Source organism: Hipposideros armiger, unplaced genomic scaffold (assembly GCF_001890085.2).
Source record: "Hipposideros armiger isolate ML-2016 unplaced genomic scaffold, ASM189008v1 scaffold_656, whole genome shotgun sequence".
Lineage (NCBI taxonomy): Eukaryota > Metazoa > Chordata > Mammalia > Chiroptera > Hipposideridae > Hipposideros > Hipposideros armiger.
This window is the reverse complement of record NW_017732006.1, coordinates 9,689-35,675: the sequence shown is the minus strand read 5'-3', so window position 1 is coordinate 35,675 and position 25,987 is coordinate 9,689. Positions and strand designations below refer to the sequence as shown.

At 37.4% G+C, this 25,987-nt stretch overlaps 1 protein-coding gene across 3 annotated transcripts in view; it reads right to left on the bottom strand.

The window, feature by feature from the left end:
- Nucleotides 1-25,967, bottom strand: part of PEX5L (peroxisomal biogenesis factor 5 like) — a 213,635-nt gene extending 187,668 nt beyond the window's left edge. For all 3 annotated transcript variants that reach the window (XM_019626097.1, XM_019626098.1, XM_019626101.1), the window contains exon 1: nt 25,472-25,967. In XM_019626097.1, coding sequence (XP_019481642.1) covers nt 25,472-25,492 — 21 coding nt within the window. In that variant the 5' untranslated portion in view covers nt 25,493-25,967. The remainder of the gene's footprint in view (nt 1-25,471) is intronic.
- Between the last annotated feature and the right edge of the window lie 20 nt (nt 25,968-25,987).

The window sequence follows — 25,987 nt, the reverse complement described above, 5'->3', positions numbered from 1 at the left end:
TATGATCTCCTAAAATGGGGAGAAATATATTAGATTTTATGATTTTTACTATCCTTTCAAAGCTAAAGAGATCATGTCTTTCCTCTACTGAAAATCTTCTGATAATTTTCTATCATATTTAGGATAAAACCCAAAGTCTTTATGGTCTAGACTTTCACAGTTCAATACAGTACCTCACTACGTGTGTCTATGCACATTTCAATTAATTGAAATGGAAATTTCAGTTTCTCAGTTACAATAACCATATTTTAAGTGCTCAACAGCCACATGTGGTAAGTGGCTACTGTTTTGGGCAGTACAATGTATGGAACCTTTTCATTCATGGCAGCAAGCTCTACTGGGCACAGCTGATCTAGAATTCTCTGCATGATCTGGCCCTCCCTCTCTGACTTTATACTTTATGTCTTTTCACTTTATTCACTGAGCTCCAGCAACAACTAGCCTCTCGCTATCCTCAGACATTCCAAACTGGTTCTGTTTCAGGGCCTTAACATTTGCTATTCCATCCATCTGAAATACTGTCCCTCCAGATAGTCACATCTTACTTCAGCTCTCTGCTCAAGACACACCCTTGGAGAGGGCTGATCTAAATGTCATCCATATCATTCTTTAGGCCCTTACCCTGCCTAATTTTTCTTTTCAACACTTGTCACTGCATTATATAGTTTAGTCTTTTTTCTTTCTGTCTCTCCCACTAGAATGTAATTTCTATGAGAGTAGGGTCTTCGGTTCTCTTCTATATGCTTGATCTACAGTAAGTGCTCAATAAATGCTTGTTTACTCCAGTAGTTCTCCACAGGGGGGTGGTTTTGCCCCCCAGGGGACATTTGGTAATGTCGCCCAGAGATTTTTTTCATTGTCAGGACTGAGAGGGTGCTACTGGCATCTAGTGGGTGGATGAGAGGGATGCTGCCCTGCAATGCACAGGGCACCCCCACAACACAGAATGATCTGGCCTAAAGTGTTAACAGTACTGATGTGAGAAACTTTAGTTGGCCCTTTATGTGAATTGTCCACTGAGAAAATATAACAATTAGTCTGCACAGGCAAAACTGAATTATAGATGTAGTTTATCAAATGACTCAACAGCTATTGTTCTCTCCTACTTCGCTTACACTTAAGGCAAGTGAAACTAAAGTATATCAAAAACTGATACTCTCCAGCTAACTGTTTTCTCATCTGGTATCAATCTTATACTTTTATATGTATAAAACTGTCATGTCATTTAGAAACTTCAATAATGTCCTCTCTTCATTGTTGCCATATCCCATTGCCCCAACTGACTTTTCTTGTGTATATTCTGTGGTATTGTTATTAATTTTGTGTGATTTATTGAAATGTTTAAGAATTTTATTATGTACCATTACTGCTTTTTAATCTCTCTTATGAAATGGGCTAAATAATAAGAAAATTGGCCAGGGGTAGTGGAAAGGGTGCTGGTCAATAGAAGACCTGTGTTCAATACAGGGTCCTTCCCTGATTAGCTTCTGTGGCCTTTCCCAAGATGTGCCATTTAAATGAGATGCAAAAATGATAGCACCTCATTCAGAACCAAACACCATAAAAGACCACATCCATCCACATCTCTCCTTCCTTCCCATCAATATTCTGTGAACTGCATAAAACTAATGCACCTTGAAAAATTTCCTTGGCCATCTCCACCTAACACAAGTTGTCAATTAGTTGTCAATTACAGTGTATTTTTGAAATCTAAATCATAAGGATTTAAAAAACTCTCTGGGAAATGAAACCTCAAAAACAAAGTTGGATTAGGAGTTCCTTCATATCTTTTTGTTGTTGAAAGAAAAGCTTTGAAGCATTAATGGTGATTTAGCTAGTCAGAGCAGGGGGCTTCATTATTTTAAAATGTGTCAAATTATACTAATTACCAAAAAGGGCAGTGTAAGCTATATTGTACAAAAAAAAAAAAAAGAAAAAAAAGAAAAAAAGAAAAAAACCCCAAGAAAACCCAGTAGCATCCTCTCCTGAAAAGATGACTGGGGAAATGCGTGTGACTTACGGTTACTAAGACACTTAATAATTTGGAAGTTATCAAGCATTTTGATAATGTGACCTTCTTTCCCATTATAGATTGTCAGAACTGAGATATTATGGAAAATCATAAAGAGCATTGTTTAGCAGGTCTTTGTGCTAATTAGCTAAAGTGACTTTAAGGGAAATAGGATATTTGATTTTGAATGCAAATAAGATACAGTTTGCTAAGGCAGTCTTTCAGTCCTCATGGCTGAACCATCACATTCAATTAGTGAGTGATCTCTCGCTCCCTCTTTCGCCTCTTCCTCCCCTTCTCTTTTTGTCCTCTTCAAAGAAATGACAACAGATCCCATGTAAGGGGCTACTTTTTAAATTCTAGAAGACTGAAAAGAATATGAGTTTTTCAAAGGTAGAAAGCAACAAGGTACTGAGCTTTGGAAGGCAAGAATGATGGTAAGCATAGTTTCTTAGCACTGCCTGTCTGAAAAGAAACCATAAAATTCAATATCTAACTTGGCAGCTGAAATCCTTATAGAAAGAAAACAATCTTGCTCCCTTAATTTTATGTTCTCCTCTATCATCTCATAGCAACTTTGCCTAGTAGAAGGGACTCATAGAGCCAAAATAGCCTTAAATGGCTTTATATCCATCACCTTCCCAGTAATCCCATTTGCCCCAGGTTTGGTAAATAGCCCCTCACAAAATAGTGATACAACCTGTAATTAGATTTTTAAAAACCACTCTGATAAGAGCAAGAAAGAAAAGAATTTCCCATTTAAGTTATTTATACTTGTTATGATAATAGACAGATGTTATCTATATTTTAATGCTAGCACCTATCAACCATGATCCATTTTAGGGTTACTTGAACACTAGCATAAAACAATATTCAATTAAGTATTTTTGTACAATCTTTTTATGAAAAACAGACAAATGATCCCCCTCTTCCACCATCTCTATCACAACAAACTGATAGAGATTTCATTAAAAATAAATAAATACATACATAAATGGAGAACAACACCCCCAAACTGGTAGGTTTTATCTTGGAGTCAGTGCAATTTAAACCGAATATTTTCTTTAGAAAAATTAAATGATTATAGTACTCAGCAGGGAGAATTGATGTATAAAATGTTGATGCTGGTTCAGGCACTACAAAAATACAAAAAAAAAAAGGTTGAGTTGCATTTAATATTATATTTAATATATATTATTTAATAAGACAAGGACATAAAGTAATAGACAACAGATTTCAACAAGGAAGAAAAAAGGTTAATAAGCCTCATTTTATAGAACATATATTACGCAAGAGAATAATAAATTCTACTATATGGAATATATAACATACATGGAAAGAATAAATTAAACTACCTATAGTAATCCTTTTGAAATATTTTTATTTTAATAAATATTTCCTGATTTTATATGATCAAACTATTCTTGGGGGGGAGAGTTAAGTTTAAAGTATATCTCTAAATCATACTGAAAAATCAAGTATTCACTTCATGAAGCTAAAAAGAAGAAAACTCTATTCATAATTTTGTTACAAAGAGAATTTCCTTTTTAATTGTTCAGCAATCTTCAGTAAAAAGTTGTAAATGGTTCGCAATTGAGATTTCTGTAGTTTTCATAGCAGTACTCTTTTCTAGATTATTTTTATTTTTAGGAAAAATGATCAGTTTTGTTCCCTTGAGTAAGTTAGTATTTATTTTTATACAATTAAACATGCATGAATTACTTTATACAAGTACAAAACTATAAATGATTGGTTTTTTAATAAATAAAATGCACAACAATGTATTGTCCAGGATACATTTAGTAATGTTAAACGTTAACATGAGTGTAACTGTGTGTGCGCATGCGTGTGTTTAAAATTCTCATTACTTTAATTTTTCTCACCTTCAGGTTACCTCTCAGTAACTCACAACGATGGCAAAGAACATATTTTGGATAACAATCATACAAAAGGTTAAAATTCATACTTTTATTATAAACTATTTCCTTAAATCCATGTCTTAATCTTTAATTTATGATTTTAATACTTATTTTCCACAATTTTGGGTCCCGTGTGACTAAGACCACTAGTCTTGACTCTACTATGTGGCATCTTCAACCACGGCTAGGAATTACAAAGCATTTTCTTAAGAGCTTCATTTCCAGAGAGAGTTAATTTAAGTTCAATAACATATGTGACATGTTTAGTGGAATGCCTGGTATATAGTAAGCATCCTATAAAATTTGTCTACTATGATTATCAGTCATATAACAGGAATAAAATATAATTAGTATTTCTTGATTTCCTGAGAATATTCACCTCTACTTATAAAAAGAACAGTTCAGGAAAAATGATTAAAAAACTAATTATTTTATTGTGGATGATCTTATATATATTTCTACCTTTCTTTATTGTCCAAATTTTCTACAATGAGCATGTATGACTTTTATGATCAGACAAAAATCAAATCTTAATTTTGTGATTGCTTTTTAAGTTTTGTTGAACTTCTTTAGCACATTTGTTTATCATAGTCCATTGTGAGCTGCCAGAATTGCCCGGGTAGGCTGATGGAATTGAGAAATCTTACCACCATCAGATGGGAAATGTGATAAAGCATTCAACCTTAAGCCCTTGAAGAGTTTGGGAGGAGAATGGAAATTAATGAAGTGTGTTTTATGTTCTCTGTGACATGTCAGCAGGTCTCAGGAAACTATTTGTTGAGGAGAAAGAATATTCTTCTGAATTCTGCGCTTCCATGAAGGGAATCATGTACAATGTACATGACTTCAGTGCCAAGAAAAGGCAAAGATAGGAGACATGAAATTCCCAAATTACAGGCATGCACAGCTATTACTTCATTAAAACTTTCAAACAAGCTAAGAGGTTATAGTTTCCGAAAAGCATGTCAGAAATTTAAATCTGGGAATTTGTTAAAAAAAATTAAACCACAGAAAGTAGTCTGCCTTAACAGAAGCCAAACTCTTAAGTCATTTAAGGATAGACTTAAAAAGGTATAATAAAAAGTGTGCTCTATCTCCTGTGTACTTACTGAAAAAAGAAGCCAATCTCTTCCCATTAAATTCTTTTTTTCTTCTGGTAGAGGGAAAACAAAACAAAACAAAAACCACCCTGAAATCTGAATTGGGATTATGATGGTGATTTTGATCTTGCAATTGCAGCTATTTTACCCAAGGCTCTTATTTCACCCTTGTACTGTTATTTACCATAAAATGTTCGCTACACGTAAACATCAGTGTATAATTTCCATTATTTTAAAACCATTTTGTTCGGCATGACATAGAGTACAAACACGGATGAGGTGCATTCTTTTCAGGCAAGGGATCTGAGCGGTACACACAAATAACAACAGCCCACTTGTAAATGTGCGGTGAGGAAGGCATGGATGGAGTGCTGTGGGTATGCTGAGCACAAAGGGCTCTGTCTTCTGCCTTAGCAGAGCTTAGAGAAGTGCTGCGCTGAAAGACGAGCTGGCTCTGTAAACCCCTTGAGGACAGGACCATACCTCACTCCTCTTTGCATCCTGCGTCACTAACACTCTGATAAATGCTTAAAACATGTTTGCTTAATAATGCGTACACAAGTGGATGGACTCTGGAGACAGATTTTCTGGGCTCAAATCCCACCTTTACCAGGGTAGAGAATGAGCTACTGGGATTTAATTCTAATTGACAGAAAACTTGTTTTTTTCAAAATAAGCTTTTTCGTTTTTTAAATTCCGGTGTGATGTTATATACTCTCTGTTCTCAGTATAACAGAAGAAGAAGGAGACGAATAAACTCCATTAATGGTAGTTGTATCCAAAATTGTCTCCTACAGTGAGATGTTCTTTAAAGTGGTCATCACCCTGTATTGTTAAAAACCAAACAAGGCAACATCCCTGACGCCTTATTGTATTGAACTAGAACGTCAGAATTGGAGGAGCCCTCAGGTCATTCTGTATGTTAATATCCTCACTATTCGGGTGAGGAAGCCATATAGCAGTCTGCACCCAAGTTAGAAGAAGGGAGGTAATATGGAAGAAATCTGAAGTGAATCGTCTGAATTTTTGTCTTGACATAGAGTAGGCACTCTGTGAATGTATAATAAATAAATAAAAGAGTAAAAGTGTAGATGAATAATCAACATGTGAATTATAGAAAACTATAATAGGGGTATTTGGGCTTAAGTGTATAGAGACAGAAAAACAATGACTAATAGTGATTCAGGCAATAAGAAATGGGTATGCCTAATTTGAGGAAAAAATATTATTTTCCATAAAAACAAAAGAAGTGAATGCTATAACACCACCACCAACAACAACACAAAATATCTCATCTTTATGTCCTTAATTATATCCTTCATTTTATTCTAGTGTTTCAGTTTTATTCCCAGGAAAATGTAGTAGGACATACAATGGAGAACGACTGATCAATTGTTAGATCATAGCATTCAAAGTTTCATCTCAATCCTTACTGCTAGCTCTAATGTTTAAGTTAACTTCCTAGTAACTAGATGTCAGCTCAGCACTATGAAATATTTTTTTGTATCTATATCAATTTCTTTCTATATGTGAATGTTTAAGATCTTGCTGCTGTCTTTAAGACATTTCTAATTTAAAATAGATGAGACGTGCAAGGTGCTTACATGAAACTCCTATCCCCAAGTGATCTTTAATTTGGTTGCTTAGTTTGTCCTTGAATATGACTGATTGGGTTATCTATTCAGGAATGAACAAGACAGAAAATTCTTTCTGGTTTCTCTCTCAGAAGAAGTAGATATATACTACCAGAGCAGCTGGAGCAAACCAGGGTTAGTGCTGGTAGTGACTTGCTCTCAGTAAACGCCTGGCCTTGACCTTCACTTCTGAGGTGAAGGATGCTGAGCTTCCAAGGACTCAGGCAGAGAACTGCTGATGGATTTTTATCACTTTTAGGATGCCAATACTATATTTAGTGGTAAAGTGTTATTCTTAAATGTTGCTATTTTTCATTTAATTCTATTTATTTGCATCAATGTCAACATTTTTTATAAATAAAAATAATTTTTCATTTATTGTCTGTGTTATTTGCTTTGTTAATCAATATACTTAAATCAATCAGAATCCAGAATAAGAGCGTTACTGATTCATAAGGCCAAATATTCAACTTGAAATTTTAGTACTAAAAATTTTTATTGTGAAATAGTAATGTTCATTAACATGTTATGTTTGTATATGAAGTTATATTTCCAAAATGGAATTTTATACTGGGTTAACATCTATAAAAGGTTCTCTCTATAAGAGAATTTCTATAAAGTAAACTGCTGTGTCATGATAAAAGGAACAAAATATCTGTTTACAGATTTGAGTCTAATGTTTTGGTATGTAGGAAATCAGGAGAACTGCTACACCAATGTATTTTTGACTTATGAATAGCTTCAAAAGGCAGTTTACCAAACTTAAAGGTTTACCTACCCCCAGACAGAAATATCCTTTTGATTTTCTCTCTGCTGTTTTGGGAAAGGGACATTTTTCCTCACATAACATCTAGGCTATGAAATAACAGTGAAAAAAATATGGATTACTGTTTCAAGCCCCAGCATGCCTTCTCGGGTTTCTCTCCCTTTGCACATACCTGAAATGTAGTTTAAGGCTGTGGCCAGTTTGAACTATGTGAAAAGCTGTCATTTTCAATAGAGAAATTTTTTTTTAACTATTCTATTTGACTGGGGACTATTTTTTGATACTTAATTCAAAACTCTCTATATATGGTTTATTAATTTACTCTCAAACTGACTGTATTATTTTGATAAATCATGTGCAACTGAGCCACATTTTTAAACGCTTATTTTCCATATATTTCACATTTAATTATATTGCCTTGTGAAAATTCTTGAATTGTTTCCTTATTTTATTTAAATCTGGTTTTCCTATGTAAGTTTCTTATGTCTTTTCAGATAAATTTCAAATTTCTTAATGAGATGGATTATCATAAAGCTTTGTTTCTATAAAAAGAGGAGGTGCTCCAAAATATTTGATAATGAATGGATGGATGACAATTTGCTTCTATCAACATGACTAGGATATGCACCTTCCAGAAAAGGTTTAGGTTCAGAGAAAGGGATCAGGATTCAAAAGAAAAAGATGAAGAATGAAGACTTAAGGTGGGTAGATATCAGATATGCTGAATAGATCTATTTCTTATTCTGCTCTGCATTTCTCAGATTTTATTTCAGCACCCACAGTTTGGACATCAGATAAGCTTTCCTGGGAGCGTGGCCAGAAAATAAATTGGATTTCAGTGATTTATATTTATTATGGTTGTAGGGTGTGTCAAGTACTGTATGGAACATATACATTACATGATAACATCCTTTCCCTCCAAAGGTAGGATTCTGATATGGTATGTAGGTAGCATCCTATATATCACATCCTCATATGAATGAGAATAAAACATATATATTTGGTGGGTCTGTGTAACCTTATTATTGAATGGGCTGGAGCCATTTTGGCCAGTGTGTAGCTCATGCAAGCATATTCAAAAGGAAGCAACACTGAATGTGTTGGGAAGTTAGTCCTGGCTTTACCACTTACCAGTTGTAACAAACAATTACCAGCAATAGGAAACAACTAGCAATCTGTGACTCTGTTAGTGGCATGACCTGACCTTCTGCCTTGATGACAGTATCATGGACCTAAACTGCAATATAAATCAGAATAGGATTTTTTTTTTTTTTTTTTTTTTAGTGAGAAGTTCTGGTTAAAGACAGTGCAAACGCTGTGACTGTGCAGCTATTTCCAAACCTGCCTTTTGTTCGGTCTGTCTCTAGGGAGGAGGAGAAGAGCTTCTGTTGGCCTGGAGAGCTTATTCACTGTAATATGAGACTGGCTGCTGCTCTGAAAAGCTGCAGACCACTTCACAGGAAGCTTGAGGTACACCGTTTAGACGGTTCCCAACAAGCCTGTCACCCACGCCTGCCTGTCCACTCTGGTGACATCCAGTCGCTATGCTTCTCAAAGGGCTCCCCCTGCCTCTGGGATGGCTTGGAGATGGTTGCCAACTCAGTTTGTTCAGATTGTCTGGGATTTTTGTTGTGATCCAGCACAGCAGGGCTGAGCTTTCTGGGCTGCACTGGGAAAGCCGTTTGGAGCCACAGAGATCAGTGCAATCAACTACATTTTACAGTCAGATGTAGAAATAGATTATAAACTCTACTTACCATTTATTGACATTTCTTCTACCTCTATGTATTGGGGTCTATTTAAATTGTGTGCCCAGGAGGTTGGAAGGGGAAGAAGCAACAAATAATCTTCCATTACTAAGCAGGGTAGCCTCTGACAAGCTGTCGATAGGGCCATGGGGTGGATCAAATAGGCTCCTTAAGACCACATGGAGTCATACTTGGAAATAAAGTCAAGAATTAGAGCTCTAAGTCTTTGGGTTTTAGGTTTATATGTAGATTGGGATTCACTTCCAATCATGCTCAAAGAATGAATGAATAAATGCATAAATATTCCTCCCATTTGATAAGCTTTCTCTTTTTTCTCTAATAAATCAATGTTAGTTACAAGGTTTCACTGCCCTGAGATATTAAATTTGCTAGCTTCCTATAAAAGGGAGCTCTTGGCTGTAATTATAAAGTTTCAGTTTCTGGTCTCTACTTTTGATTTACAAGGTCACCTTATTTAAAATGTTCAAAAAGGAAATTTCAGTGATTTAAGGTACAAGCACAGCTTTAGGGTCTAGTTTCCCATTTTTATCCATCATCATGTTTGCTCCTCCATTCTCTCTAAGTGGGTTTACCAAAGGTAGTTTACAAAGGATCTGCAGCTGGATCAGATGAGCAGCACACCGATATCGACATTTCTGTGTGTGTGTGTGTGTGTGTGTGTGTGTGTGTGTGTGTGTGTTGGGGGAGGGGCGTTCACTTAGGAAATCAGATAGATGAAAGGAAATAGAAATACTTCTCACTGCAGCTAACTTACTCCATTATTAGTTTGAGGGTATAATTTATATGATGAAAATCTTATTATCAAATTTTTAAGGGAAGTGCCCATTCTTTGTTTTAATGAGATACTCTGTATTAATTGGATATGTGAGCAAGCCTTTGTCACCCTCAATAACATAAGGGTATTTCTTAAGCAGAGAATCCAATATTAAAATTTGGCAACAAAATTGTGTTCTTATTGTCAAGAGCCAAAATTAAAGAATCAGACTTTTAGACGACTTATTGCAACTTCAGTTTTGTGCTTTGAGATGTTCAGTGGTAAGAAGCTTGTCCACGATCACACAAGTAGGGAGGACTATAAGTTGGATTAATACCTCACTCAAAAATTCTCCCCATGTCTTTGAAAACCATAAAGAAACTGTAAATATTATTTTCTCAAATACTGCTATGGCCTCCATTTCACTCATAATAATATAATATAATTCACAGGGATGAATAACAGATGATTATCATTTCATATAATAAGCAAATAATACTATTAATTGATAAAATAAAAACCCAAACCCAGATGACAAAATACTACAACTAAGTACTTAGGAAAAAAATAGAGTAAATATAATATTGGTCTAATGTTATGGTGAAGTTGGGTCAATAGTTTTTCGTCAAAATTCAATTTCATACATATATACATACATACATATATATATATATATGTATATATATATATGGTAAACTCTACATATTGTTTACTGAAATGGCTTTTTTTATTACATTAATATCTTAAAATGCTAATTTACTAAATTTTAGTTTAGAATAAAACAATAGTACTGAGTTCTATTTAGTCCTTTTGTGGATGAGAAAACTGGGACTTACAAAGATTAAGAGGAGTTCCCCAAATCACACACTAACTAGGGTAGAAAGAGGCCTGGATCTAACTCTTTTGCCTCCTGGTTCACACTCTTTCTTTGGCTACTCACACCTGTCCACCCCCCCACACCCCCCCGCCCCGGAAACTAATCAGACAAGAATTTGAATGCATTACTCAGGATTAATTGATTTTTAAAAGGACTAGTCCATTTTCATATTTTAATTTCATTCCATCTTCAAAGAGCCCAGATAAAATGCTCAATCCATATGGGTCTATGGGATTCTCCAGAAGTTTAAATCAAACTCAACAGATTAATTCAGGGTAATTAAAAGATGAATTTGTTCAATGATTCATGACTTAATCCAACATGTACTGCTCACCCACAGTGAATGGGCTCTGTGCTGCGTGACAGGGTTTAAAAGGTGAACAAGACGCAGCCAAGGGAAGCTACCAGGAAGCAGGGTGAGGGGACGGAAGGCAGAGTCCTGCACAGGCTCAGGGTGCTGGGAGAGTATCCGCCCCAGCCCTGGAACTCAGGGAAGACTTCTTTTAGGGAATAACCCTTTAACTGAGTTTTGAAGAATGAGCAAGGATGAGCCAAGTGAGCGAGATGGTGAGTGTCCGGTCAGAAAGAGAATATCATTAGAGAAGGCCAGGGGCATGGAAGCCCAGGTGCGGTTTGGGAAGCACCAAAGTGTAGCAAGGCAGAGTCCAGGCTGCTTATGGGGAAGCTATAAATGGGACGGCCAAGTAAGGAACCCTTATAAGTCATATCTTATCCTGGAGGCCAGTGCTTCCCACATTTCACTGCACACTAAATTCACCTGCAGAGTGTTAAGCATGCAGATTACCAGGCCTTACCCTCAAGGAACCTGATTCAGTAGGGCTGCAGGAGGGCTGAGGAATGTGAGTTTTTAATAAGTATTTTAGATAGTTCTAGAGATCATTGCACTTGGGAAAACACTTATAGATGATGGTGTACCTTGAAAGAACTTTAAATAGAAGGGTGATCTGATCAAATTAATGCTGTAGCAAAGCGTGTGGTAAGATACATGTGATGCTGGCAACAAGAGGATTAGGTGGGCAGCTACAGTGACTATTTAAATAAAGATGATGAAGTGATCTAAGATGAGGATGGAGAGAGAGGGCAGAGTAGGAGCAAATCAGGAAGTAAGTGCTACAGCATTTAGATTTGATTTGTAGAGTGAGGCAGAGAGAGAAGACGATGGTTCCCAGGTTTTTAATTTAGGTAATTGAGCATGTGGTGGTGCTGTTAATCCAGGAAAATAGGGGAAGAGGCGGGAAGAGGGAGGTTCTTGGTGGTGATAATGAGTCTGGTTTGGAACAAGATGATTTTGAGTTGGATCAGGTAGAAGTGGTCAATTAGTGGTAATGGTATTTAGTTGGGAAGAAATAACTGGTTTGTATATATTTAGGATGAGCATAGATGCCAGATGAATTTATGTTTTCAGCTTAGTTACTTTAACATTTCTTTACCTGCAAAAAGGCTAGCTGATTATCCATTTAAACATTAATTAAAAATGGCAGAATTATGTGCAGTACAAGCCACAGGTGAAATAATTTTTGACAAGCTAGGTGCAGAATACTTGTACCTTAACTCTTAAAATTGAATATTAGATTAATGTTTCTTTGATATAACACAGAACATTTAAATTCTTTTATCACTGATTCTGAAATTAGGACATAATCATATTAATGTGTTAGAAGTTTATCCCTGAAAAAATTAATTTTAACAAAATCAACTATGAAACAAAATAGGATTTTGGTACTTTAAATTTTACATGGTTAGTTCATTGATACTATCACATTCTGATTTTTATAATGTTACTTCTAGGCCTTCTACTCCTAAAATAATGGAAAGTTTAAATTAATTTAAAGAATTAGGGAGCAGTGGTTCCATTTTAAGTAGATATTTTAATATCAATTGAGACGTAAAATCTATGCATATTTCCTTCACAGTAATCTTGGTCCTGCCATTTAGAAGTTCTCTTTCAGCAAAGTTGGTATTTTCTCTTTCCTTGAAAAAAAAAAAAAGGATCTCTAAGAGCAGTGGAAATTAAGAGAATGCTCCCAAATATGTACTAAGATATTTTAAAGATCTGGTTTAATAGAGATTAAAACATCAAAGTAAACCAAAATCATTTGGTTCCCCACCATATTATTTTTGAATTTTTTATAATAGCAAAGTATAAAATAAAACTTAGGTAACTGATTGATTTTGGTGGGGACATTGTGGCTTAGTTTGTGCATACAACCCAAGGTTCTGCGTCTACACATGCAAGACGACTCCACACTGGGCTTCTGAGTTCTGGTTAATCCCACACTGTCATTATTTTTCTGGCCTCCTGGGCATTTCTGATTCTAGGGAGGCTTTCTGCACAAGAAGATGGATGTTTCACTGCTGTTCTGTACTCCACTAGCAGAGTGTACCCCGTCACACACAAAAGTGCTTTCAAGGTGCTAAGTTAATATATATAGATGTTGAATCCAGAGAGCTGATAAAGCTGTCTGGATTTAGCATCTGTCTTGCATAAATGATAGGAAGAACGCACCAGAGGTTTCTACCCTCCAAGGTCATGCAATGTTCCAGAAACCTTGCAAAATCCTTTTTGTCCTGTTAGTTGAGTCATTTCGCAATAGTTGAAGTGAAGGCATGGACTGAATTTTCTACACGGGCTCAAGCAATAAAGTAAATATCAGAAGACCCAGACTTGGGTCCCCAGTCCCTAACTGATTTGATGTAGAAGTCTGGGTGAAGCAGTCAATCCCTAGGAGGTGCATTCTCTTTATTAGCATGACAAAGATAAAATACCTGTCTTTTGCTAACCTCACTGAAACATTCTAAAGATTAAATTTTATGGGACTCTCACAAATAGTGACTATCTTAGCAGAGATTATCAGTATTCTATCACAGCTGAGAGTTCTGCCATATTGGGGACAGCTTTGTAGAAAAGGATCTTTTGTTATTTGCAGAACGGAGAGGAGAAATATAACAGAATCTTCCCAAGCAGCATAACCTTTGAAGAATTAGGAGAGATTGATCTTTGGCTTCATAAGAAATAACAAGTATATTGATATTAGCAAAGCTTTTTAATTTATTTTCCATGATGTGGCCACTAGTACACTGGGGAAATCTGGCCTCATCAAACACTCAGAGATATATTGTATCACTAATTAAGGGCCTGATAATAATAGAATCCTAGAGCTGGAGGGAAAGCCAGTAATCCTCTTCCATAAAGACATTAGCAAATCCAATCCGTGTTTGAATATCTTTGGTAAAACAGAGCTCATTTCTACACTTTTTATCATACACCCTCAACCCCCACTCCCCCACCCACAGACTAGATGGTTAGTAGAGGAGACTCCCTTCAAAGCCATACATATGGCCGTGCATATTAGCTGTGCAAGGATGTCTGGATGACGGGGCACAAGTCATGTCTGAAAGCCAACCCTCTAACTCCACTTGCCAAACTGTGTGCCTGGGTGTGGGGTTGTATCCTCCAGGGAAAAGAAGAGTCTTCGTGTGCTTGGGTCACCCAGAAAGGGCCCCTTCTTATAATTTGCCCAGAGGTGGCACATATCACTGGTATAGTTACTTCCTCTCTCTTATTAGAGAAGCTTTAACATGTGATTTTGGAATCTTTTTACTCTGTATCCGAATGGGAAGAATTACTCCTCCATGTCCTGGGCTCCCAAATCAGAGTAACTGTGGAGACATAATAAGATCTCCATATTTAGACAGGCTCACAAAATAGACACGTCCCCTGGATGACCATTTTGAGTGCAGTTCTTCTTGGATCTTTGGAAAAGTGTGTGTGTGTGTGTGTGTGTGTGTGTGTGTGTGTGTGTGTGTAGGTGTAAGCAACCCTTATAATTGAGTGTAAGCAATGACGGCCTCCTAGGGTAGTTTTAACTATGATGTTCTGTGGTCTCAGGGGTAGGGGGGCGGGTGTGTGTGTGTGCATGTGTGTGTGTTGGCACTATAATTAAAATCACTGTTGACAACAGCTGAGGTGGTTGGGCGGTGTATAGAACCTTAGAGGCATGGATTCTAATTCCAAATGACCTTGGCCAGTTAGAGATACAGTTAGAAACCATTAGGAGAATCTATTATATTTTAAAATCTGCAGCCCCAGACTGTCCTCAGGCTTTAAAGAGGTTGAACCCATTAAACTGCATAGACTACTTTGACAACAGAGTGTTGGTTAATTATAGTGGCAATCTAATTATAAGGTTTATAAGGTTTCCCTGTAATTGATTCTCTTTCAAGTGTGTGGAAACTTCACTTGATATGCATTTGCTCCTGATACTCATGGGAATAGACCAGATTCTGGGGCTGTGTCTATCTTAGAATCAGGAAGAGCATCCCAACTTTGGGGTCCTTATTAGGAAGAGTAAGGGGGTCCTGTGAATATTTCACCCATTCATTCTTTTATTCTTTCTTTCATCCATTCATTCACCAATTCATTCATTTAAGAAATAAATCCTGCAGTAATAGTATGTACCTAGTACTATTAGTTTCCAGGGATACAAAGATGTATTGAATATAGTCACTGCCACAGATGTGCTTACAAGTAGTTTGGGAGACTGACAAAACGAATAATTAAAGGTATATGTTAATTCAGTATTAGCGATGCACATAGGTACTAAAGAATGTGGGGGGAGGGTGCAAGGGTGCTGGCAGGGGCGCAGAGCAGCACTCACTGAGGAGATAACATTTGGGTGGAATATGAAAGGATGAGTAAATATTCAGTATATGGAAGGCAAGAGTTTGGGGACAGGAAAATGAAGAAAGAAACTCCATAACTGTGAGACAACAAGAAAATCAAGCATCTGCCACCATCGCACACCACCAGGTATAACAGGCACGGCTGCAGCTCAGCTCCTTCAGCCACGTAGCGTATATGAAACACTTGGCCAGCTCTACAAAAACACAGGGCGTAACCTTTACAACGTCATCGCAATGTGTGGGTACATTTATTATCTCCCTGTCACAGATGAAGACAGTGAGGTTTAGAGAGAACAAGTTATCAGAGCAAGATCACACAGACAATACGTGGTGAAGCCAGGATTTGAACTTGGGGCTGTCTGATCCTCAGCCACAAGCTCTGAACCGGTTTTTGTAGCCTCTTCAAATATGAGGGATTATTAAGCGATGCATGAGGCATGCTATTGCAAGCCTTTCAACATCCTTTTTTGTTTCTTTTATTTTGGGGAGAGGCAATTAATTACAGAATTAATTCCATCAAGACCTAACCCTCAGTTTCCTCACATGTGAAATGACAAAGTTATGCTATGTGAACTCTAAAGACCTTTATATCTCCAAGATTCTATTTTCATTTAATCTTGCCCCAAGCTTAAGAACACTTTCTTTTTGTCTTACATAAATCCTCCTAAAGATTTATATAATAGGCTACATATCAATATTAGTAACTCAAATGCCCGGGGCATCTTGATTATAATCATCCTCTGGATGAATATGAAAGTCCTTATCACTAAGGGTCATGATATGTACTTTAATTCCTTGATTAATTACTAAATTCTTCACAGGGCTCTTCCCAATTTCTCAGAAAGAATAGGAGTGAGCAGTAGATGGATGCTGGCGAATGATGGAGGGACCATTCTGCTCCTCTGTGCTGCCTGATTTAATAATCAATATATTCTAGCTTTACCCTGTTCTACAGGCTTGCACATAACGGCAGGTAGTAAGAAAGAAGCACAGGGCTGAAAGAGAAGTATTTTAACTTTTATCCCTCAAGGCGGACTGGACTTTAGCCAAGATAGAGAGGTATCTATTTTACTTTGAAGCAATATCTGAAACATGTTATAGTGGGCATTGGTTTGTTTTTTAACTTTCCAAAATCTAAGCTCTATAGTTGGAAAATGGCCCACTTTTGGAGTTTTGGTGGTAAGCAGATATGAAGTTTCCCAGGCTATCTTGCAGACAGGGCACCTGCCCCACTCTGAACTGGGATTTGGGGGCACATTGAAGCAGTCCTGGTAGAAAATTCATCCTGGTAGTGGGAAGCAGCATTGGGAGCTCCAACATGGGGTTTCCATGGGCAGCAGCAGCAGCAGTGAGGGGCTGAACCAGTGCCCAGTCGGGGGTGTCAGGGTTGCAAGCTCTCGTGTTCCTTGTTCCGTGAGGGCAGCGGTGGGGTTCGTACTAGTCTGATTTGGAGTTTGGGGCTGTGCCCCTGCCTACTGCTTGGTCCCTTCATCCCCAGCCTAGTTCTAGGAATCTGTGAGTGCCCCAATGCACTTTTATTTAAACACTAAAAAAACTCTTTTTATCTGAAAATAATCTCAAGCCTGCCGAAAAATTGCAAGAATAGTACAATGGATTTCCATAATACCCTTTCACCAGAGTTGCCAGTTTTTAATGTTTTGCTAGGTTTGCTTCCTCCCTCTCTCTCTCTCTCTCTCTGATATTATTTTCATTATTCCAAATAACTTGAGAGTAGGTTACATACACTTCACCCCTTTACCCCTGCAGCAAATATTTCTAATGAACAAGAATATTCTATTACGTAGCCACAGCTAGTCATCCAGTTCCGTTACCAAGTGTAACACTAATGCTAACCTAATCTCCAGTCTCTTTTCAAGTTTCAATTGTGCCGATGGTGTACTTTATAATAATTTTCTTTCCACTCCAAGATCCAATCTAGGATCGTGTATTGCATTTAGCTGTCATGTCTCTTTGGTCTTTTAATTTGTAAACATCACAGTTCTTGTTCTTCATGACATTGATATTTTTGAAAAACATGATCTATTTATTTTATAGAATATCCCTCGTTTGGGGTTTCTCTGAGATTCTCTCATGATTAGATTCAGGTTGTGCCCTTTCAGCAGTAATATTACATGAGTGATGCTGTAACCACATCCGGATGATGGCACCACATCCGGAGATGGACACCCAGATGATCACCTCATTGGTGGTGTGGATTTTAATTACTTAGGATATTGTCCAGAGTTGGTTTCTGTTGCTGATAGCTAAGAGCCTCTGATTGATTTACTTGTATATTTAGGTAGCTAGTTCCAAGAACCTATCAAACCAGTTCACTCAAATGGTCAATCTAGTCAGTCCAAGGAAAGGCAGTGGGGAGCACCTTTAGGGAAAGAAATGATACAACTTTTCATGGCACCTCGTTTACCTTTCAAAACACGCTTACAGACTAGACTTTTCTTTCGCTGTTAGCCAAATGATTACTGAAACCAAATACATAAAATACCAAATAGTTATACTAATACTGAAAAGCAGGAAAATATCAATTTTTATGTGGCTAAATGTCAAACACCTGGACATTTGGAAACATCTGGTGGTTTATTATAATGTTTACTTTTCACTTAGATTTTTTATTGTAATAAATACCAAAATAAAGTATACCATAGCACATTGAAGGTAAGGCAGCTTCCATCCCCATACTAACTCTTCTAACTTAAGTGGGACTTCTTGAGCAAGTCTCTTATTCTGGACTTTAATTTTCTTATCTGTGAAATGAGAGAATTGAACAAAACATTTTCAAGAGTCCTTTAAACCCAGGATTCTATGACCTCAAAACTGAACACTCGTGCAATTGTTAGAGACATAAGGAACTGTTAACTTAGAATATTCTAATGAGCACATTTGGATCCAAGATTGCTCTGGTATTAAAGACCGAACACCTGTGAGACAACTCCCAAGTTATTCAGAGAATAGAAACATCTGAACAATTTAGAGAACAATTTTGTCTAAAGATGCTCACGTAATCTTAGGCTGTCTGAGTAGATGTCTTCCCAAGAGATAAATAATCTCCAAGTGTTTGACGCTGGTCAGATCACATCTTGAGCCTTGTGCCTTGTTCAGCGTGCCATACTTTAATGGAGCCATTAAGACATCAGAAATGTCATTATGAGAAACAGTTGAGTGAACTGGGTTGTTTATCTTGGAGAAGAAAAGATTTAATGGGATGAGGACATGATAGTTCTCTAAATATTTGAAGGTTTGTTTTATTCAGGTGGAAATAATAGATTTTTGTGCTTCCTCTAGATGGAAAAATTACAATGGCGGTTGTAATTACAGTTGTGGTTATGGTGTCAACATAAGGAAAAAATTTCATTCAAACAGTTGTGATAGGTGCTTTTGTCATCTCCTCTGTCAGGGGCCTCATCATGCCTCTGTGGTGTCAGAAAGTTCCTCAAGAATCAAGCTTTTTGCTGAGTTCTCAAGTGCAATAGATTAGGCTTTGTTCTCTATATAGACATTTTCAGACCAGTGCTTCTCAAATGTTAATTTGCATATAAATCACTGGGTATCTTAAAAAATTCAGTTTCTGATTCAGTAGGTCTGGGGTGGGACCTGAGATCTTGCATGTCCAACAAGCTCCCAGGTGCTTCATAGGCATTTAATCACCTGCCAATCAGAAGGCACAACCCCACATGATCAAAGGATATCATTCAGGGTAAGAATGTTACAGTCAACACCCATGCGAAAGGAGGTAAAAAGATGTTTTGCAGCTCTAGCAGCTTCATCTTCTCATGATGTTTAAATGTATTCCTCTTTCTCATTTCCTGAAGGAGGTTCCATATATTCTGACTTTTTACTATTTTTGATCACTTTGCACGATGGTACTTACATGGCTCTGATGTTCATTCACCCTTACACTTTCAGGTAGCTAGGGAATATTCCCCCCAGGACATGCTGGATTTTGCTTATTTAAGGTCATTACTTCAGTCGACTACACCCATTTTTGGTAGGACACACAGACATGCACACACAAACACACATGCCATCTCACGGTGCTTCTCACTGGATTTCTTCCACAAGGCATGATGATCTTGGAACAGAGGCCTGGGTGTGTGCAGGGATACTACAGTCTGCTCATCCGTAAGCTTTTCCATCTCCAAATAGGCATCTCACCACAGCGAGAATGGGTGCTGTATCCAGAATCTACTTATTGTCATTGTCTTGGAGAAACTTTACCTCACACTGATATGATAGCAGTTTTAACCCTTAAGGCTACACAGAACAATTCTATCCCCTTCCTACATAATAGTCCTTCAAATATTTATGTAGAGTCATCATGGTGTCCTTGAGTTACTTTCCAAGTCAAACATCCCTAGTTACTTCAGTCATTACTCATATGAAATGACTTTGAATTCCTCTTCCATACCAGTTACTTTAAAAACTACATAGTTCTTAAGGGGGTGTGTGGGAGTGGGAATTTTGTCGCTCCCTAGGTAGATTTCAGGCATCACAGAAGCACCAATCCTCCCTTGGAATCTCCATGATTCATAGATCACCATATGGCATTCTGTTTGGGGGAAAAAAAAGTTTTCGCTACACCAAGGCCCACTTGCTGGGTTTGTCTGGTTTTTCAGAAGTCTCTGTGCATGACCAGGGGTTTTAGGGAGTAGTGTATGCCCCTGCAGTGCAAACGCTCCCACTTGGTTCAAGTTCACCCCATTTCGGAGCTGCTGGTAGGGTTTTATGTGCTTCCCTTGAATGAAATAGTGGATAAGCTGCCTCTTCCTATCTAAATGAGCTCATTATTTTTCATCTGTGAAATTTCTAACAGTGATTGTCTAAAAATACATAAGGATGATCAACTTAGTGTAATCTCACATGGAGAATAATAATGATCATGTATATAATGGAGTTTTAACAGGAAAAGTAGTACATTGTACTAATAAGGATCAGTAAAATAATGACATTATAAGGCAACATTGGCAGCATGTTATATTATACTCTGAGCTCTGAGCAATCAGCAATGGTCTTGATATTTAACCAACAAGGTATTAACTATCTTCCTGTTTATTTTCTGTATGATATAATAATATATAAGATATAAAAACCTTTCTTAACAGACTGGGGAAAGACGTCTTCTATTTCATATTCCTAGTAAAGAGGATGGCATAGGTGGGGGGTGGGGGTGGAATTGGGTGAGGTGGAGGTGAAGCAAGTGGTCACTGGCAGAAATGTAACCCCCAATTCATAGCGCTCTGGTTTCTGATCCACGAGTTACATGCTACAGTTCAAGATTATTTTTTCCTGTTATAAATTCTGAATTATAAAAAGGTGATACATGTTTCAGAAACATGGCAACCCCATTTTCTCTATCAGTACATCTGAAATTACATCATGTTTGGATGTCTCAAAACATTTAGATCAGACTTAGGTCTTTTAATAAGAAAAGATTAGACTAGGTTTTTACCTTCACATTTAATGCAGGGCATGCACACTAGACATTCCATAAAGGTATTAAGAAGTTAATTCTAGAATACGAAACCTTTAAACAGCTCTAGCTTCTGCCTCTGCTGGCAACACGTGATCTCAGCGAGAAGCGTAAAGCAGTCTGCCAGATGTTTTGACTACATGATGCATCACATCTTAATGTTTCTTAGGTTGGCAGTGGCAAGAGAGAGAGTCAGGATTTAAAAATTAACAAGTTCTGCTTTAACCTTTTCTTATTCTTTACTTTAAAAATGTTTTATAGTCAAAACATTCATATGATGAAAAATTTTTTCAAACACATGTTTTTAGGAAGAATGTTTATAAACCATAAACAAAATCTAGGAAGAACATATTGTGTTTCTTACAGTAAGTATATAATGTAAACTGTTGGCTGGCATGACTGGGGAATAAAATTTTCAGGTAAATCAAATATTGTGCAATATTATACCATAAGTATTATAATTTGTAAGTATTAAAAGCTCAAGATTTCACTCCTACCAAGCATGAGTTGCTTGTAAATATATTGGAAGGCACTTCAGAATCTTTCTGAAGCTTGTGTCATAATTTGGCATCAGGTTCACGCTACATGAATTTCCTTCAATACAGTTCTAGCTAATAATACTTCAGACAATAAATTAATTGCATTAATGCTCATTATCATTCACAGGAAGACTTTGAGCAGGAGGGCAGGTGCCATTTGAGCTGGGAAGAGAAGGGATGGCAGCAGCTACTCCTGACCAAAACAGTACAGCCAACTCCAGCCTCAGGCCAGCATTACTTCACTCCCCTAACCTCCCTCCCCCTGCGCCCATCCCAAAGGAATCTTTAAAAATTCTCCCCTGAAGATGCAGTTGTGTATGTGTGTATGTGGTGTACTGTTATTTATTATATTTCTGTTAGCAAAGGGTTAATAAAGAAATGACACAGGATAGAAAATGGTGGCACCAGGAGGGGGAAAATGGATCTGTTAGGGAAGTGGAAGTAACCGTGCTAAATATTGTCTATTTTATAGTTTTGCTTAGGATCTCAATTATGACAAACTGCTGTTACAGATGTTCAAAACAACATTCTATATTCTATAAGCTTGCATTGGCTTCTATGTTCATGGTGCTAGTGAATGCAAGTGAACCCCAAGTGGCCAGATCTCATGTATTAACACAATTTATGTTACTCAAGCTGCCCCCTTCGTGAAGGTTTTTTTTTTAAAAAGCTTAAGCAAAGTCATAAATAAAGACAAACACAAAATCCCTTTGGGGGAAGACAAATAAAATGGCTGTTAAGCTGTTAATAATCTTATAATTCTGTCATTTAAATTTTCTTTAGCTTTTATCTTGTGAAGCCAGAGGGTGTAGAATGATTCCTCAGCTGGCTTGAACAAGTAAAAAAAAAGTCTCTTTTGAAGGCCTGTAATAAAGATCAGTTACAATTACAAATAGAGGTTTTTGTTTGATAGCTTTTCAAAATAACTTTAATAACTGTAATTCCAGAAAAAAAATTTTCAGTTAAAGAAATATACTGAGACATGTAATTATTTTGCTTTAATTGCCAGTGTTAACTAATGTACACATACAAGTAGGCATCACGACACAAAGCGCATGGAGGTATCGGAGGAATTAAGACCACAGGCCATCAATTAGGAATAGGGAGTTTGGTCAGAACTGATGCTAAGTGTATTTAATCACCATCAGCCCCCTTGGTCAAAGGGGAAAAACAAGTGAGACTAAAAGCCACTAAAAAAACAACCTTTGCTTAAATTGCTGGGGTGATAAATTCCCCTTGGAAATAGTTGGTGAGGCAATTGGAAAACAGCACAACTCTGGGGCCCTTCTCCTAATACATATACCAGTGGCATACATTTATTATGAAACCAAGAAACATACACTGCTATGCTATGCTCTGTTCATCTACCTGTCAGAGAGGTCAACTTTGATCTTCTAATGAACTAGCAGAGTGTTTTCAAAAGTTTGTGGCTTCTAAAACAAATTCAGTTTCTACAGTAAACTGGATGAATTGGTCATATGTATAAGAATTAATACACTTTACAAAATTATTGAGTTGTAAAAACAAAGGCACTACAGGAGTTTTAAATATGACTATTTTTTAAGTCTTCATGTGCCAACCTCCCCCACTCCAGGCTGACTATTTACAAAGCATTTTATTTTAAAGTCTCTTGGATACAGAAAAGAGAATTAGAAAGCAAAGGAAATGATGGCAAATATTTTCTGTTTCACTCCTGTTTTAAGGTATCAGCCAAGAAACACCAGTGTTTCAAAAGATCCCCAAAGTTAGTAAAGGCAGAAATGTTAGTAAACCTACTCATCCCTGGTCTACTTTACCAAATATGTATTCATATTTTTAATAACAAATACTTTAATAACTGTGTTTGGGCTATGTTTCTTCCCCCTTGTGATTGGAGTCAGGTATACACAGGAAGATGATGCTATTTCTGATAAGAAACAATTCTTTATTTAATTGAAATAAACCAACATGATTTTGTCTGTATGCTAAACAGTCTTTGGGGAAAAGACTGGAGTTTTAAAATGTTAGCAAATTATGAATCAGATTGTAATTATTTTGGGGGAAGGGGGAGGATTCCCACTCAGATGATCATATCATTTAATAGCTACTAAACTGGTAAAACCTTAGAAATTTTACATTTAACATTAATAGTCAATAGTAAATAGGGAAAAAGTACTGTGCTCTGAAATTTTGGCAAGCATATTGATTACAACAGTATTTAGCAATGTTTTCAAGTTAAGCCCGGCAGCAAAGATTTGTGAGTTTTACAGCAAGCCATCATCTTTATTGTTAAGCAGTGCATAAGCAAAAAATAAAAAAATAAAAACATTAAGTCTGGAGTCACATTTTGTCTATTTTCTCAAAGTGAAATGAAAACCTCAGACATTGTTCTAGATAATTCAAGTTTCAATAACATCCTCCCTTGAAATATTCAGAAAATTGAATTAAAATTGTTTTTGGATTCCTGAATTTACCAGATTGTTGCTTCTATTCTTCAGTCACAAAAATGTATTTTTCAAACAAAAAATTATGTGGAAAGTTTTTGTTAATTTTCCAAGTAGTCAATTATTAATTTTGTGTGAATGAGCAATTTTCTGAAGGATGATTCTATTTATTAAAACCGTCCTATTTTACTTTTATAGAAAAACTGTTTAGGGATAATAAACAGATAATATATAAAATTGTAAGTATTATTTTTGGGTGGGGATGAAACATAAATCTATAGTAATAATCCTTTGTTAATTTTTTCAGCAGTCATTGCTTGAAAGCTTCTTTGTTACCAAACTTTCCAATTAGTGTAGCTTTAATAAGAAACATGTAGATCACATTTATTATATATATTTAGAAATATATTTCAGTAGCTAATTATTGTCCTTCAACTGTAATATACTTCCCTTAACAGTTTTTCAAAACAAGATGATGTCAATAAATACGGGAAATGCTTTTGGAATTCTGATAGTGCTGATTCAGAATTCTTACAAAACTTAGGAATATGATATACTATTATTTTATATAAAAATAAATTATAATCCAAAAGAATTTCCCTGCAGACTTGGAAATTAAATATTGGGTAGTACTAAGTGATGAATGCAACAACATATTTATCTATTTTCAATTGCTTTAAAAGACACGAATTAGGAAAAGCAAAAAGAGCTCAGTTCATACTTTAGGAAGCCGAGTTAGTATTTCATCTTTTTCCCCCCTAAAGCATACACCTGCCTTTATAAGAACCAACCATGTGAATGAGAGCTGGAGTCAAGGTTAAAGTAATTTTGCCCAAGAGAGTAGCGTGCATCAGAGACAAGCAGTGGCTCAGCTCAAATGAGCATTAATAACCAAAGGCAGCACCTCCTCTGGAAAACACTCTGGACCTATGTTTAAATTCATCCTCTTAAGTCATCCTGTGACTATAGGAATAGGTGACAGTGTCCCATCATTTGAAGGGGGAAAAACACAGCATGAACCATTAAAAAAAACGATCACTTTAAAAAATCATACAAACGTGTAAAGTGTTCTAACTCTCAAGACACCTTTGCAGATGGTAAAGGAAAAGCTTTGTCTTCCCTATTATTGTTTGCCCTTCAGTTGACATACATGCCCAGTTGCATCAATAGGATTACAACGGAAACACACAGTCAGCTCCAGGTTTCCTCTGTTTGGATCCCTTGATCTTGTTTAAAGATACAGGCTCAGGGAATGCACAGAAAACAAACTTCCCAATCGAAGTTCCGAGGTGGTCTCTCCTCCCCTTCTCCCACCCTCAGAAACAGGTCTAGTTTTCCCGACAGCACCGGCCAGAAATGTCATGGTCATGTTGCACCACTTCACTTGTTGAATTGTGTGAAGGCAGCGCTTGACCACGGGAACTTGGTGAACCGCCTTGCTCTTAAATTAGCCCCCAAGATTTCTTTCCAGCTCGATGGAAATGTCTTACCTGCATGTGTCCCTGGTACATTCTGCTTCGACTTCTTCAGGGCTTCCCGAGGCCTCTGGATGCTTTCCCCCGTGCTCACTTGCACACTGGCAGCGGGGAGAAGGCGGCGTGCACACTGGGTTCTCACAGGGCGCCCCGAGCCGGGTCGCAGGCTCCAGGTAGCCCGCCCGCGGCGGCCCCTTGGCAGCGGAGCGGACAGCCGGGAACTGTTCTCCGCTCGGGGTGCTGAAAGCGGACGCGGCGAGCGCGCGGAGGGGGCGAGGAGCCCGGGCTGCCACGCTCTCCCGCAGGCGCAGGTCCTGCTCGCCCCGCGTCTCTAAAACTCACTCCGTCTCCGCCGAACTCTTTCTCGCTTCCTGCCGGGTTGCCTCATGTCTTTCTCACTCTCTTCGCCGCGAGCCTCCTCCTCCTCCCAGCCCGGTTGTGAACGCCCACACCAGCCGCCGCCGCAGCCGCGGAGGGAGCGGGGCTCGCGCCGCCCTCCCGGCCGCGTCCCTGCTGCGCGGCCGCGGGCCG